We start from the raw sequence: 14217 nt of genomic DNA on the forward strand, positions 1-14217 counted from the left end.
GTTTATCAAAGAACTCTTGCCTCTATGTTTTTTCCTTCTAAATGTTCTTTTTACTAAGAATAATAATTATAACATGAAAGAATGAATTTATTCCATGAGCTCATTTTTAAATTCTTACTGGAATTTTTCATTTGTGATTTTATATCTCTCTCCTCTCAATCTGAAGAAGGAAATAAGTTAAAACTATTATTTTAAGGTACTGATTTTACTTGTTCTGACGTTCTTAAACATTGGTTTTTGTGAGTGTTTTGCTTGAATGAAGACTGTGGAATTAAGCCTTTTATGACTCAAGATTTGGGGGTATTAAAAGCCAAATGCATGGTTTTTTTTTGGTTTGTTTTGCCTTTTTTTTTAGCTTCCTAAAATACGGTTTTATTATAGTAAATAGAGAAACATTTTAGAGAATATTTTGTGTTATTAAGGAAACATTTAATATTTTGTTTAAATTTTATATTATTTTACTTTATTTTTTTAAAGATTTATTGATTTATTTATTTGACAGATAGATAGAGAGACAAGTAGGCAGAGTGGCAGGCAGAGGGAGAGGGAGAAGCAGGCTCTCCATTGAGCAGGGAGCTGGGTGTGGGGCTCGATCCCAGGACCCCAGGATCATGACCTGAGCTGAAGGCAGCCGCTTAACCGACTGAGCCACCCAGGTGCCCCTAAATTTTATATTATTTTAAAAGCTTTTATTTATTTGACAGAGAGAGCAAGAGAGCACAAGCCTGGGGAGCAGTTGGAGAGGCAGAAGCAGGCTTACTGCCAAGCAGGGTGGGGCTTGATCCCAGGACCCTGGGATCATGACCTGAGCCGAAGGCAGACACTTAACCATCTGAGCCACCCAGGCGCCCCCTAAATTTTATTTTTCAAAGTATACTTATTTCCCTGTACAGTGTTCTCCACCCCACACATCCCTGAGCATTTTTCTGTTTTGTTCTTTTTTTTTTTAATGGTCTTCTCTGTTTTTTGTTTGCAGGCAGCTATCAATGGTGTAATACCCCAGGAAAATGGCATTCTACAAAGGTATGTTATAAAGTGCCTAATGGTAGGATGAGAATTTAGCCAAGCAAAAAAGAGACAATTGTTAATTTTTTTGTTTAACTTTTTGATAGAGCATTTGATCTTTGGTGTAGAAGCTCTATTAGTTACTGTTCTTTCAGATAATTTTATTATATCAGTTTCCTAAAGTTTCCAACTTTTAACTATATAAGGTTATTTCAAAATGAGTGATACTATGTTTAATGGTGGTTTTATTTTATTTTTAAAAAAGCTTTTCAAGGGCATCTTCTAATTCATAAAATGGAAGGAACTGAATCTCTGTAGCTCTAGAGCATGGTTATTGTCTGCCTATCCAGGCTTTATCTTCAGCCTTACTACATTCTGTTTTTTTCTTCACTTTTGGTTTCTAAATTAAGTATATGATAATTTGCAACAATTTGCATAAGTCCTTAATTGATGAAACTTCCCAAAGCACTGAACTGTTTCACCTGAAGAATGCATTGTTAACATGTGGAATGGTCTTCGTGGTTTTGTGTCATTGCCGGAGGGTAAAATTGGAAGATGATGCCAAGAGAACTATAAGTTACAAAATAATTCCTTAAATTAGAAGTAACTTTTCATAAGTTTTCTTTCCTTAAAATTGGAGACTGGTTTGGATTAAAAGAGGACACTATAGAGTCATAGGAGGTAAAACCATTCCCCCTTCCAAGTGTAGTTTAATTACTTGATTTTTTCCCCCCTCTCTTCTCAATTCAAACTTTGGCTTGAATTTTGGTGGCTAGGATTTCTAAGTCACTGAAGCATGATCTGCTGAGTGCAGATGAGGCAAACAGAAACAGCAGACTAAGACTGAGGTTGTTTTGGAGAGGAAGAAAAGTGCTGTTGCAAAACCATCAAAAAATTCACCATGAACTGCAAAATGTGCTATACTTTATAGGAAACTGTGTATATTTAGAAAGGAAGCAAATTCTGTTTGGTACTTGTACTACCCTTAGTAATTAATAGACCTTCCCCACCATTTTTTAAAAACTGTCAGAAAAAATTTCATCCAGAGTAAATGTGGCTGATTTCCAGAGTCTGTACCAATTTTTTTTTGTTGTTGTTCAAAAGCATTAGTTTTATTGAAATCCTTGTCTAGAAAGCAAACCAGGTGATTACAGGAACTTCCTTTATGATCATTTTTTTCCTTGGTTTAGAAAGTTTTAGACTTCTAAATATGGCTTCAGTTTTATTCTTGAGTAAATGTTATTCCACTTTCTGTTCCAAAGTTTTTGCTTGTTAAACCCTTGTGGATTCAGCTTCTGGGTTCTGAGTACATATTGGATACATCTTAAAATTAACAGTATTTTGCTGTGGGTGAACTCTAGAAATTTCCTCATCCCTGGAAACATCCCATCTCTCCTGTCACTAATGGTACTTTTTGCTTAATATTTTATAAGTAGAGATTCAGCACTAAATTGATTTCTAAAACTATAAAATTTGGAGTTTAACGTTCATCAGAGTAGGTTTTTGTTTTGTTTGCTTGTTTAATTAAAGGAATGAATCATATGTGCATAGAAGAAAATCGGTTGTATCTAGCAATAGTCTTCAATTCTCTCCCTTCCTAACTTTGTTATTTAGGTTTGAAATCACTGTGGACTTGACGTAACTGAAAATTCCTCTTGTGTATCTCCTAACCAGAGGAAAATGAAAGAGGGCTCTTTGTTGCTTTCTCATTGGCTTAACACTGAAAGTGGAAGACTTAATAGTAGGAATGGTATATGTAGGTAGTTAAAAGGATTTTTGTTTTGTATGTTTTACTTTTGTAGTGTAGTCTTTGAATGCAGGTGACTCTTAATTTGTCGGTTCATACTTCGACAGAGGAAAGAGCTACTAAAAAGATTTTTTAATATGAATTATTTTTGGATGGAGAAGAGCCCAATCCCTGTGCTTTATAGCTTTTCTTGAAATCAGATTTTTGTGTGAATTCAAAAGTGGGAATATGGTTTTTAATGTTCCCATAAAGTTCAAAGCAAAGAAACTAACATTTTTTAAATGCTTAAGGCACTGTGCTAGGTAATTGATATATTTTTCATCATTTAATACTTACTGTAACTCTTAAGAGGTTCATATTTCATAGTGAGGAAACTTAAGGTTGGAGAGTTTACATAGTTTTGTCCAAGCTCACAAATGTAGTACATGGTGAAATCTGTATTGTCTCATTTTAAAAGCCATGCATTTTTTGATACCACTCTGCCCTATTCAGGGTCAGCAAACTAGTCATGTCATACCTTTTTTTAAAAGATTTTTTTCCTTTGGGTAAAAAAGTTGGAATTTAATACATGTGTATAAGATCTTTCTCCCATAGGTTTGTTTTACAGTTACTATTTTAGTTGTAAGCAAGTAAAGGCAGATATTATTATCCCTCATTTTACAGGTAGAGAGAATAAGGCATGAAGTGACTTGGCCCAGATGATACAGCATGATGTTGATGGAGTCAGGATATAAGCAAGTCTTCTGCCTCATCCTCCAAGGCTTATTTTACTAGACATACTGCTAATACAACATTTTATATACTGTGTGACTTATGCTGTCATAAATGTAAGCCATTCAGTCATAGAACATCAAATGTGTGCATGTTTATTTACTACATCTTGGTATAATACTTTATTTATTTAGCATATTGCCCAGAGCCTTTTTAAACATTATTTTTGGAGACAGTTATTGTTAGAAGGAAGTGCTAATGAATTACTTATGTTAGTAGTCAGCACATGCTATATTTTCTAAAAATTTTATGAATCAGTAGTATAATTTTCCTCATTGACTAAGTGGGTAGTATTTGTCAACTCATATTTATTTTTTTGACCCAGACAGTCTGTATGTTTCTTTATCCATTGTTTAATTCATTGAGGAAACCTAGAGAAGACTAGGCATTTTTTTTTCTAGTTATTTGCTGTTAGGTTTTCAGAATATATAAATGCTGAGGTTTTTGATACAGATAATATCCATTTTGGTCAGTTAGTTTCTATTTATTGTCTTTTCTGATGCTCATTTAAGAATCTGATTTAAAAAAAAAAAAAGAATCTGATTTTTTTCTAAAGACAAATTTATCTTTAAAACACATACATGTTTTTGTTTTGTTTTTGTACCTAGAAATTTTACCTTGGGATGGTTTTTTAAAAATTGAAATAAACATGTACAGAGTTTCTGTTTGCTTTGTTCATTGCCTTCCAATGATATGTGTGGTTTGTAGAGCAAAGTTGACTGAGGATAAATACACTCCTTTAGTTGACCTTTAGATCTAAAATAGATTTCTCCATAGAGTTTCCCTTGCCAATCAGTGTATTTTTTTTTTAAATTATTGATTAACTAGAAAAGAATAGTGAATAGATCAGATTATAGAATGGTATCTTCATAGATGAAGTCTTAAAAATACCTTTTTTTTTTTTAAGTCAACAATTTTGGATGTCTTTGTACTCTATGGATACCATTGAATATTAGTCAAAATTGATAGGATCATTAACTGGTAGTCTCTCTTTTTCCCTCTTTTTTTGTTTTTGGATTGTAAATTCATTATTTTTTATTGATCTTGAAATAAAATAATTATAGCCAATAAGAAAATTCTCAAGTGAAAACTTTCTAAAAAATTGGGTTGACAACACACCAAATAGCCTGCTATGATTAGAAATGTTAAACTGTCTCCTAGAGTTAGGGTTTGGTAAAGAAAAAAAAAGGCACACTAGAGTGTTTCAAACACAGGGAATTTCATATAGGGAATCAGTTCCAGAGATGTGGAGCAGGTTGAAAGAGCAAAAAGGGAATACTGAGACAATTCAGATATAATGACGTCAGGAAACAGCTGGACTAGCAGGCAGGCCCAGCTGTGGGTGGGGTGGTCCTGCTATGCTTGAGGAAAGGTGCATAGGTCAAGAGAAGATTTACAGCTGCAGCATCCTCTGAGTAGGGTGGGCACAACCTGGACTGTGTGGACTGGGTCCAGGGTATTGCAGGAAGCCTGCTCTAGGACAGGTCTGTCTGGGAGAGCTCCCTGCTAACCATTAAAGGACACAAAGTCACTCCTAGTATTAGAAGAAAAAAGGAAAGTGATTGGGAGAGATTGAGGTTAACAAGACTTTGAAGCCCAGAGGAAGGGCCCTAGCAACTTGACCCTAGACATAAGAGAAAGAAATCCTGCTCAGCTGATGCTGGTACCTCTGCAGGATGCAGAGGCTTGTTTTGAAGTATTGAAAGAAGCTAGAAGCTAACACCAGTGGCTGATGCTAAAACAAAGTGGGTGTCATTGTTAGAGTAATGTCACTGCTAGGTCACTGGTGTTAAGATCAATGTGCAAAACAGAAGAAGAAGAAAATTTTGTGTGTGTCTGTGCACACACTTGTGTGGTGCTACATTTTTGTTACTGTTACTGTTAAGGCCATGATTAATATTTACCAGTTTCTTCTTCCACTCTTTATATTCCCTCTGCCAGCAACTCAGATAGTCAAGTTTCTTTACTTGGTGGGACATCTCAAACATTTATTCTGAAATAGTCAGAATCCTCAGTGGACCTGCCTTTTTTAAATTGGCTGTAGTTTTCCACTAACTCATAATTGGAAATGCCTCAGAAAATAGTTCATTGTATAGCAGCAACCCAGTTTTTTCTTGGTAATCAGGACCTCCCACCTCACTTCGTACCCCCTTATTTTGCTAGTTGATTCAGTAATATGAAGAGTAGAAAATGGCCAAGTGGCGCTCTCAGGTTCTAATTCTATGAAAAGTATTGTGGAAACATTACATACTTGGGAACCATGACCTCTGAACCACCAGAGCCCACAGTAGCAGGAAGCAAAAATTCTGTTGTTATTAGGAGTAATAAAAGGAACCACTACTGACACTTAATTCTCATACCCATGTTTTCTGGCAATATGAGAAATAGCACTGTGTTTTGGTCACTGATATAAAGCATACACTACATCCTTTAAGGTGGAGACCCAAGTTTTGAGTATGTTGTCTCCCAGCTGTCTTCAGCAGGACAATTCACTGTTCTGACAACTAGGTGCTTCTGGCTAACAGTATATACGAATGATACCAGCACTACACTTCTTTTGCTGTGAAATGAGTTCCTTGATTAGAACCAGTGTTGTGTTTGAAGCCTTAGATCAATAAGGCATTCCCTCAGTACATGAATGATGGTGCTGGCAGAAGTATTGCTGTCAGAAAAGTCAATTTCATATCCAGAAAAGTATCTTTTTAAGGGAGAACATATTGCTCCCTCCTCCATGATAGAAATGATCCATTACCAGATCCCTAAGTAATGATGCCATATTGGGGACTCAGTATTAGTCTCTGTTGTTTGCAGTGTAGACACTTGGTAGTTTCCCTAGCCAGATTCAGACGTGATAAAGGGGAATTGATGTTGTATCTATGTCTAACCTCCACTCCTATTGGCATGGCCACATTATATATTAATGCAATTAATATATAATTAATGTAAGCTGACTTACATCAATAGAACAATGTCATCTTATGCACATTGAGAGCCTTTTTTTCCAGTGGATAGCCTGTAGGCAACATCCCCCACAGAAACATATATTCACATTTTGTGTCCATTCTGAAAGTTCCGTTTTCATATCTTTTCCCCAGATTCCCTTGTCACCCAACTTTTATTTTTTCCAAGTCCTGATCAGCTGGCCAACCTATTGTCTGTTGTCCATGGTTCAAATAGATTTGTACCTCAAGCAGTCTCTTTCTAAATGAAAAAGTCAACCTGTGGTACAATCCCAAGTTCTCCCCATTAGGAAGCTTTTCTTTCACTACTGTCTTCCTGGGTTATCTTTGGGGGCTGTAATGCTTTAGCAGTTTGTTTTTGGTTGGTATGAGCATGTATATTATATAAACATCTTTTCCTTTCCCAGTCCAAATCTTTTCTTCATCATTTAACTTAGTTATCTCTTATTATCAATGGGAAGTGCAAGATATAGCAACTGGCCTTTTACCCTGATTGCTTCTGATCACTGGACCCCAGAAACCTCACCAAGGTGGCGGGCCCCTGCATTTTTGTGGCACGTATCTTCTACTCTCTATCATACATGTGTCTTATCAAAGCACCCAAGTACTTGCTACTCTTCTCTTCAGGATCAATTCACATTGTTATCAATGTAATGTTGTTTTGTGGAATGTCTAGGTCATCAAGATCTCTCCAGACTAGATTGTTATGCTCGAGAGCAGGAGAGTTGATGTAATCCTCTGAAAAAGACAGTGAAGGTATATTGTTTACCTTGCTGGGTAAAAGTAAAATGCTTGTCTTGGTGATTGCAAATTAATATAGAGAAAAAAACTATATGCAAGATCAGTTGCTTCCTGTTACTAACCTACTAACCCTTCCTACATAGTAACCCTAACTCCACAGATCAGGAAGTCAATATAGAATGTCTGCTGGTTACTGAGTATGTCTCTTTCGGTTATGCGTTCAGAATCTGGAGAAGAAATTGCAGGGTAGGTTGACAGATTGTTTGAACATGGTATGTGTGGATTTGGGCCCAAACTTCATTTACCACCATAATCTTCCACTTTTATATCCCCAGGAATTAATATCAGTTTAGAGTTAGCATCTAGTAATCCCCTAAAAATTTAGATATTTTCCTTTTATCAGTACACAAACACCCTAGTAAATGGCTGCAGGCCTCTTAGGAAAAGTCTTAGAGGAAAATTTCCAATGCATATGTGTGGTTCTGTTGCATGGTCTTTGTGGGGATCAGGGACTTTATGTCTCTGAAACAACTTGTGTTTGGAAACTGAGAGTGGCTATGACTGCCCATTGTGTTACAGACATTAGGTTTTAGGCTATCAGGTCTAGGGTTTAGATCAAGTAATATTTTAGTCAATTGACTTTTAATTTGGTTCCTTAGAAATAATCATGTTCTGGGGTGCCTGGGTGGCTTAGTTGGTTAAGCGTCCAACTCTTAATTTCAGCTCAGATTGTGATCTCAGAATCTATGAGATTGAGCCCTTTGTGGGGTTGGGTGTGGAGCCTGCTTAGGATTCTCTTTCTCCCTTTCTCTCCGTCCCTCTCCCCCACCGTGCTTGCTCTCCCTCTCAAAGAAGAAAAATAATTATGTACAGTTAAACACTTCTAAAGATCTCTGCAGGTTGAAATCTTCTGATTGCCACTTCTTGTCTATGCTGTCCATTAACATAATTGCTCCCACCTTTTTCTTACTAAATTCTGCCATTTGACCTGAGCACTTTGGGATCTCATGCCCATTAAGGAAACTTACTCAGTGGTGTCATCTCCTCATGTCATTCCCAACCCATGGAAGACAGCCACTACAATTTTTCAAGAATGCAGACCTCCCCTCCCCCCTTACTAATGTATTTCTTAATGCTTTAGTGCAATGTCCTCTGGGACCTCATGGATGATGTAGTAGGAGGATGTATGTATGTTCAGATTGTGCATGGTGAATCCACTTGAGCATTCTTATTTTTCTAAGCATCTGGATTTCTTCTACATTTTGCCAGGAAAGTTTGGGCATTTCATCTTCATTAAATGTAGACTCCTTTGGGACTTAAGTTTCATTCAGTCAACAAGCAAACTATTAGAGGACTTAGAGCTGCTTAAGCAAACATGTTATATTTGGCCCTATCCAAACTCTTTTGGTCAAATTCACTTCAAATTCATTTCCTTACCTATTCCCTAGGTTTTTGCTTTATCAAAATCTTATAATTATTTTGGATATAAGCCCTCTCTCAGTTAAGACATTGTACTTATTCTCCTGGAGCATGCCTAGATCTGATTTTAGAGGCAGTAAGGAATGGTGGGGGTAGGTTTCGACAATAGGCATCCTTTTCCAAGGCAATGGTCCAAGTAAGAGCATTACCAGTTTTTTGGGTTTTTTTTAAGATTTTATTTATTTACCTGAGAGAGAGAGAGGGATAGCACAAGCAGGGGGAGTGGGAGAAGGAGAAGCAGACTCCCTGCGGAGCAAGGAGCCCGATGTGGGACTCGATCCCAGGACCCTGGGATCATGACCTCAGCTGAAGGCAGACGCTTAACGACTGAGCCACCCAGGCGCCCGAGCATTACCAGTTTTCAGGCAAGAGGAGGCTAACTTCAGTCATGGGAAGAGGAGTTGTTTCTGTTTACAAAAGAGGTTCAGAGGGACTCTGTGGGTTCAAGATTGTAACCTTCATCTGAATCCACTTGGGTATCCCTATTCCACATTTTAGCTTCCCACTCCTTCTAAAACAGTGCTGTAATTTTCACAACAGAGGCTTAGAAAGTATATGTACTCAGCTTTCACTGTAGTTATGTAAGCTGCAAAATTAAATTTTGTGTTTGGGATTCTCAGTAGGATCATACCTGGAGGACGGGAAATAAGAAAGTGCTACTTCAAAAGCTCTAGCTTTCTTATCATGGCTTGAACTGAAAGTTAATAACCCAAAGTATGTCATTTTCTTCTGTTAAGCTTTCCAGAAGCAGCCAGCTCAAGGTCTTTATTGTTATTATTACTACCGTGATGGCCAAGTCAAATAGTCATTTGTCCCCTTAGGCACTTGTTTTAATAGGTATGTGATCATAATGAACTATAAGTGGTAATTCAATTAATCATTATGCCAGTGCATGATCACTAGTATCTCATTTTCCATTGGCAAAGAGCTCATCAGTGTATTGAAGGTCAAGGACGTAATCAAACCAATTCCTGAATCCTGTTTCTGGGACACCTCCATTACCAAAAAAAAATTTTGGGTATTTCAAGTTTAGTGTAGGATTGGTTACACAGGTGTGGAAGACTAAAAGAGCAAAAAGTAAAACTGAAGTAACCTATGTATAATAGCTGCTTCAGGAAGTTACCACTCTTAGGTCTAGGTCAAAAGGATTAACAGAACTTTAAAGCTCCGAGGAGTCCCTTGGACCTGAGTGAGGATCAGGCCTCTGTGGAATGCACACTGTCTAGCTGTTATTGGTGTCTGAGGGGATGTCAAGAAGCTGGTTATATGGATACTGAAAAAAGCCAGGAGACTGAAAGCTACAGGATGACACTGATAGATGGATATGCAAATAGGAAGAAGGAAGGCTTTCCTCCTCTCCTCGTAACACGATCTCTATCTAATAGTATCCCCTATTTGCAGAATCTATTGGGGAAACATGCCAAAGGACAAATAGAATTTTGCAGAATGCTAGCCCCAGCATCACACAATAGACTACAGAAGGATGAATTTGTAGTTAAGAAAACAGTAAGTCAGGGACCAGCCTATTAACTTTAGCTGTTTTTCCGAGGTTCTGAGAAGTTGTGACAAAATTGAGAGATATGAAATATTGCACACATTCTCTTCATAGATACTCACTTTGGATTCCAATAGTGATAGTCTTTCCTGCTTTGGACATTTTCTTTTCCATCTCTTACTTCTAAGATTACTTTTCTTGAATCTTAACAACTGGGAGAAAGTGTAGGTTTTTGTCTTTGGATCAGTGATTACTAGAGTATCTGAACTCTCATTTTCACACTTTCTTGGCTATGATGTACAATGAGAAATACCTGGAATCCAAAACACACATATGCAAATATGTATCTGAATCAAAAGTTTTGGGAAACAATACATGGTCCTAATTATTAAGTGCCATGTACTGATCATTTGTATCCTATCCTATCCTATCCTATCCTATCCTATTCTTTAAAAGACGATCACAACTCACAAAAATCAATTTTGTAATCTAAATTTGGTAAACACTAATCAGAGCAATAGTGTGAAGTAAATGTAAATATTTTTTTCTGGCTTGTTGGTATCAGTAGTGCTTATTTGTGTGTTTTTGGTCGTTCTTGTTTTTGTTGTTCTTGTTCAGGTTCCCAATCTGTTGTTTTCCCGTAAATTTAGGGTGAGAAAAAAGATGTTTTAGAAATGAGCTTGTAGTTTGGTGGTGGTGGAACATATATACAAAATGATGTTTCAGTGGAAGCATTCCTTATATTCTCTTCTTCCTTACTCCTCCCAGTGAGGGGGAAAAAAGTGACTATATATGTAAATTAAGTGAGAGAAAAGCCAAATTCTTTAATAATTATTCCTTTACTCATTAGTTTGTTAAATATTTAAGTACTTTCTCTGTAAAATCTTGAGCTCCAGGCAGAGGATACAGCCATTAAAAACACAAATGTGAACTTTGCCCTTGTGGAACTTATATTCTCTGGGGGGTCCTAAATGTCAAATGATTAATACCAATTATAATTGGTAGTGGTGAGGAATTAGAACCAGTCTGAGGTAGTAAAACATGCTCTGAGTTGAAAAAGATTCAATCTGAGATATGAAGGGTAAATATAATTAGCTAGAAGAAAGATAGAATATTGGGATGATATGGGAAAGAAAGAATATTCTTTGAAGGAATAGTCTGTGTTCCCCTATGAAATGGGAAGGATCAAGGTGAGACGGAAGAAATGAAAGGCTGTTAATGGCTGTTAAAAGAGAGATTGGAGATAGCCTAGCACAAGCTAAGGATGGGGAGGTAGATAGGATTTGGATCATATAGGGGCTTATATGCCTCTTTAGCTCTGTATGAAGAGCAGAGGGGAATATTGAAGAAAATGACATGAAGACATTTCTATAATTTCATTTTTGTGGTGGTAAGGAATGACATGCAGGGGAGCAAAGGAACCTTCAGAGAGATTAGTTAGGAGGCTGTTCCATCAGTCCATGTAAGAGGTGCTTGTGGCTTGCGCTAGGGTGTCAGCTTCAAAGGGGAAAGGTGGATGACTTAAGTAAAAGATATTTAGGAGGTAAAATTGAAAGGACTGACTAGATATGGGAGTTGCGAAAAGGTATCAAGGATAATGCTGGAAGTTTCTGGCTTGGGTAGCTAATATGAGGAACAACGGAGGGAGGATCAGGCTTGGGGAAACATTAATGAGTTAAACTTTGGATATACTGAGTTTGATGTTTGAGATCTTACTAGGTACCAGGCAGTGTGCTAAGCTTTTCATGTAAATACCTGATTTAATCCCTACAAATATAATTAATTTTCCCATTTTAGAAATGAGATAACTATTAAGTGAGCAGAACAAAGATTTTATTTTTATTTTTTAAGACTTAAACATGTTTAAATGTTATTAAGAAGAATCCAGAAGAGAAGGAGATGTTGAAGATACTGGAAAGGAAAAGCATACCATAATGTAAAGCTAATTAGAAGATGGTTTTAGAATGATGTTGCCTCTGTTCTATAGAAAGAGAAAAAGAGTACATATGCGGGTTAGTTTGTGGATTTGATGTCAAAAAAGTAAGGGAATTTCATCTTGATGGCATCTGTTTTCTATGCAAAGCAGGAAAAAAATTATCTTTTAAGACTGAGCAGTATGATAGAATGGAGGTTTAAGGATGGTAAATTTCTGAGTTTTTTGGAAAGTAGAGTTAATCAAATAATGTTTCAGCAAGCAAATGAAAGTGAATGAAGAAGACACTGTTCTTAATTCAAAATTAATGTTTTACTAATATTATAACAACATGGGGCAAAACTCTGATTAAATGCTAAATTATATGTATGATACTGCTAATAGACATAGAAAGGCAGGGATGGGAGGGAGAGTAATTTGGCTTTCAGTCACTAGGAAAGATTTTATGGAGGAAGTAAAACTTTAGTTAGGCCTTGATGCACAGGTAGGTAAATTTGATTGGAAGACCAACACAAGCCAAATATGGAATGGGTCCTTAGTGGTAATCTGTAATGATTTGGTTGATGATAATCTTTCTTTCTATGTCAATATTTCAGTGACTATGGAGGTGAAACTATACCAGGACCTGCATTTGATCCAAGTCACCCAGCTTCAGTTCCTGCTCCCTCTTCCTCTTCAGCATTTCGACCTGTAATGCCATCTAGGCAAATTGTAGAACGGCAACCTCGGATGCTGGACTTCAGGGTTGAGTACAGAGACAGAAATGTTGATGTGGTACTTGAAGACAGCTGTACTGTTGGTAAGGTTTTTCCTAGCATAAAGCCTTCATAAATAAACAATTTATTAGGTAAACCTTTAGTTTATATTCTTTTCTTTTGAGTTGACTGCCAATAAGAAGGGAAAAAAGGCAAATTGAAACTGATATTTTCCATACAGATAATTATGCTGCATTTTAAAATACTGTGTTGATACTGAGGCAAGTTTGAAAATAATTCTTTTGTTCCACTTATATGGAATGGTATAAGATGCTCTTTTAGGGCAGATGCAAATCAAACTTTTAAGTATATTGTGTATTATACTTTATTGCTGAAATTCATTCTATTTTCATGCTATGGTTAATGAGAGATCAGAGAAAAGTTGAATAAGTGCTTCAATACTATCCTTTCAAAGGAAACTTAAGTGTATGACTGCCATTATTGGACAGATTTTACCCGATTCCTTTCTTTTCTTTGCTCTTTCTTTTTTTAAGATTTTACTTATTTATATGATAGAGAGATAGCGAGAGAGGGAACACAAGCAGGGGGAGTGGGAGAGGGAGAAGCAGGCTTCCCACTGAGCAGGGAGCCCCATGCGGGGCTCGATCCCAGAACCCTGGGATCATGACCTGAGCCGAAGGCAGACGCTTAACCGACTGAGCCACCCAGGTGCCCCTTTTTTCTATAGAGAAACTATGTTGAATTCATAATTGATTCAGATTACTTGACCCATTAATGGAATTTTGCCTTAAATCTAAATTCCAGATATTTCTGAAATTTTGCCTTTGTTTTTTTAAGGAAGATTCTTGCCTAATTTTATTTAATTTTTTAATTGAGGGCACTTGGGTGGCTTAGTAGGTTAAGCATTCAACTCTTGATCTCAGCCCAGGTCTTGATCTCAGGACTGTGAGTACAAGCCCTGTGCTGGGCTCCAGTTGGGTGTGGAGCCTATTTAAAAAAAAAAAAGAAGAAGAGGTATACTGCAGAGAAAAGTAAAATTGTTAAAAGATTGATCATTCTCAAACACTAATCAGATTGTTATTCCCTTACTTAAAGCCATTTAGAAACTTTCCATTGGTTTAGGATAAAATTAAAATCTTTCACCATGGCCTGTAAGTCCCTGCTTGATCAGGCTCCTGCTACATCTCTGGTTTTCATCTGTTACCACTTTCATCCTTGCTCACCATGCCTAAATTGTTTTGGACTTGTTTCAGTTCCTTGAATAGGTTATTAGCCCACTCAAGGCCTTTGTACATGTACCTTCTTCTGCCCAGATTTCTTTACTTCATTCATTTTTTTCCCATGCTCATTCCCATGCCCCCTGTATATTC

The 14217-nt window shown here is 36.8% G+C and overlaps 1 protein-coding gene across 2 annotated transcripts in view; it reads left to right on the plus strand.

Moving 5' to 3' along the window:
• The window catches only part of FAF1 (Fas associated factor 1), a 500737-nt gene that overhangs the window by 150279 nt on the left and 336241 nt on the right, over window positions 1-14217 (plus strand). For both annotated transcript variants that reach the window (XM_035018596.1, XM_035018597.1), the window contains exons 3-4: window positions 977-1023; window positions 12728-12930. In XM_035018596.1, the coding sequence (XP_034874487.1) occupies window positions 977-1023; window positions 12728-12930 (250 nt within the window). The remainder of the gene's footprint in view (window positions 1-976; window positions 1024-12727; window positions 12931-14217) is intronic.

Source organism: Mirounga leonina, unplaced genomic scaffold (assembly GCF_011800145.1).
Source record: "Mirounga leonina isolate KUSES-001 unplaced genomic scaffold, KU_Mleo_1.0 Mir_173, whole genome shotgun sequence".
In the NCBI taxonomy this organism is placed as follows: Eukaryota; Metazoa; Chordata; class Mammalia; order Carnivora; family Phocidae; genus Mirounga; species Mirounga leonina.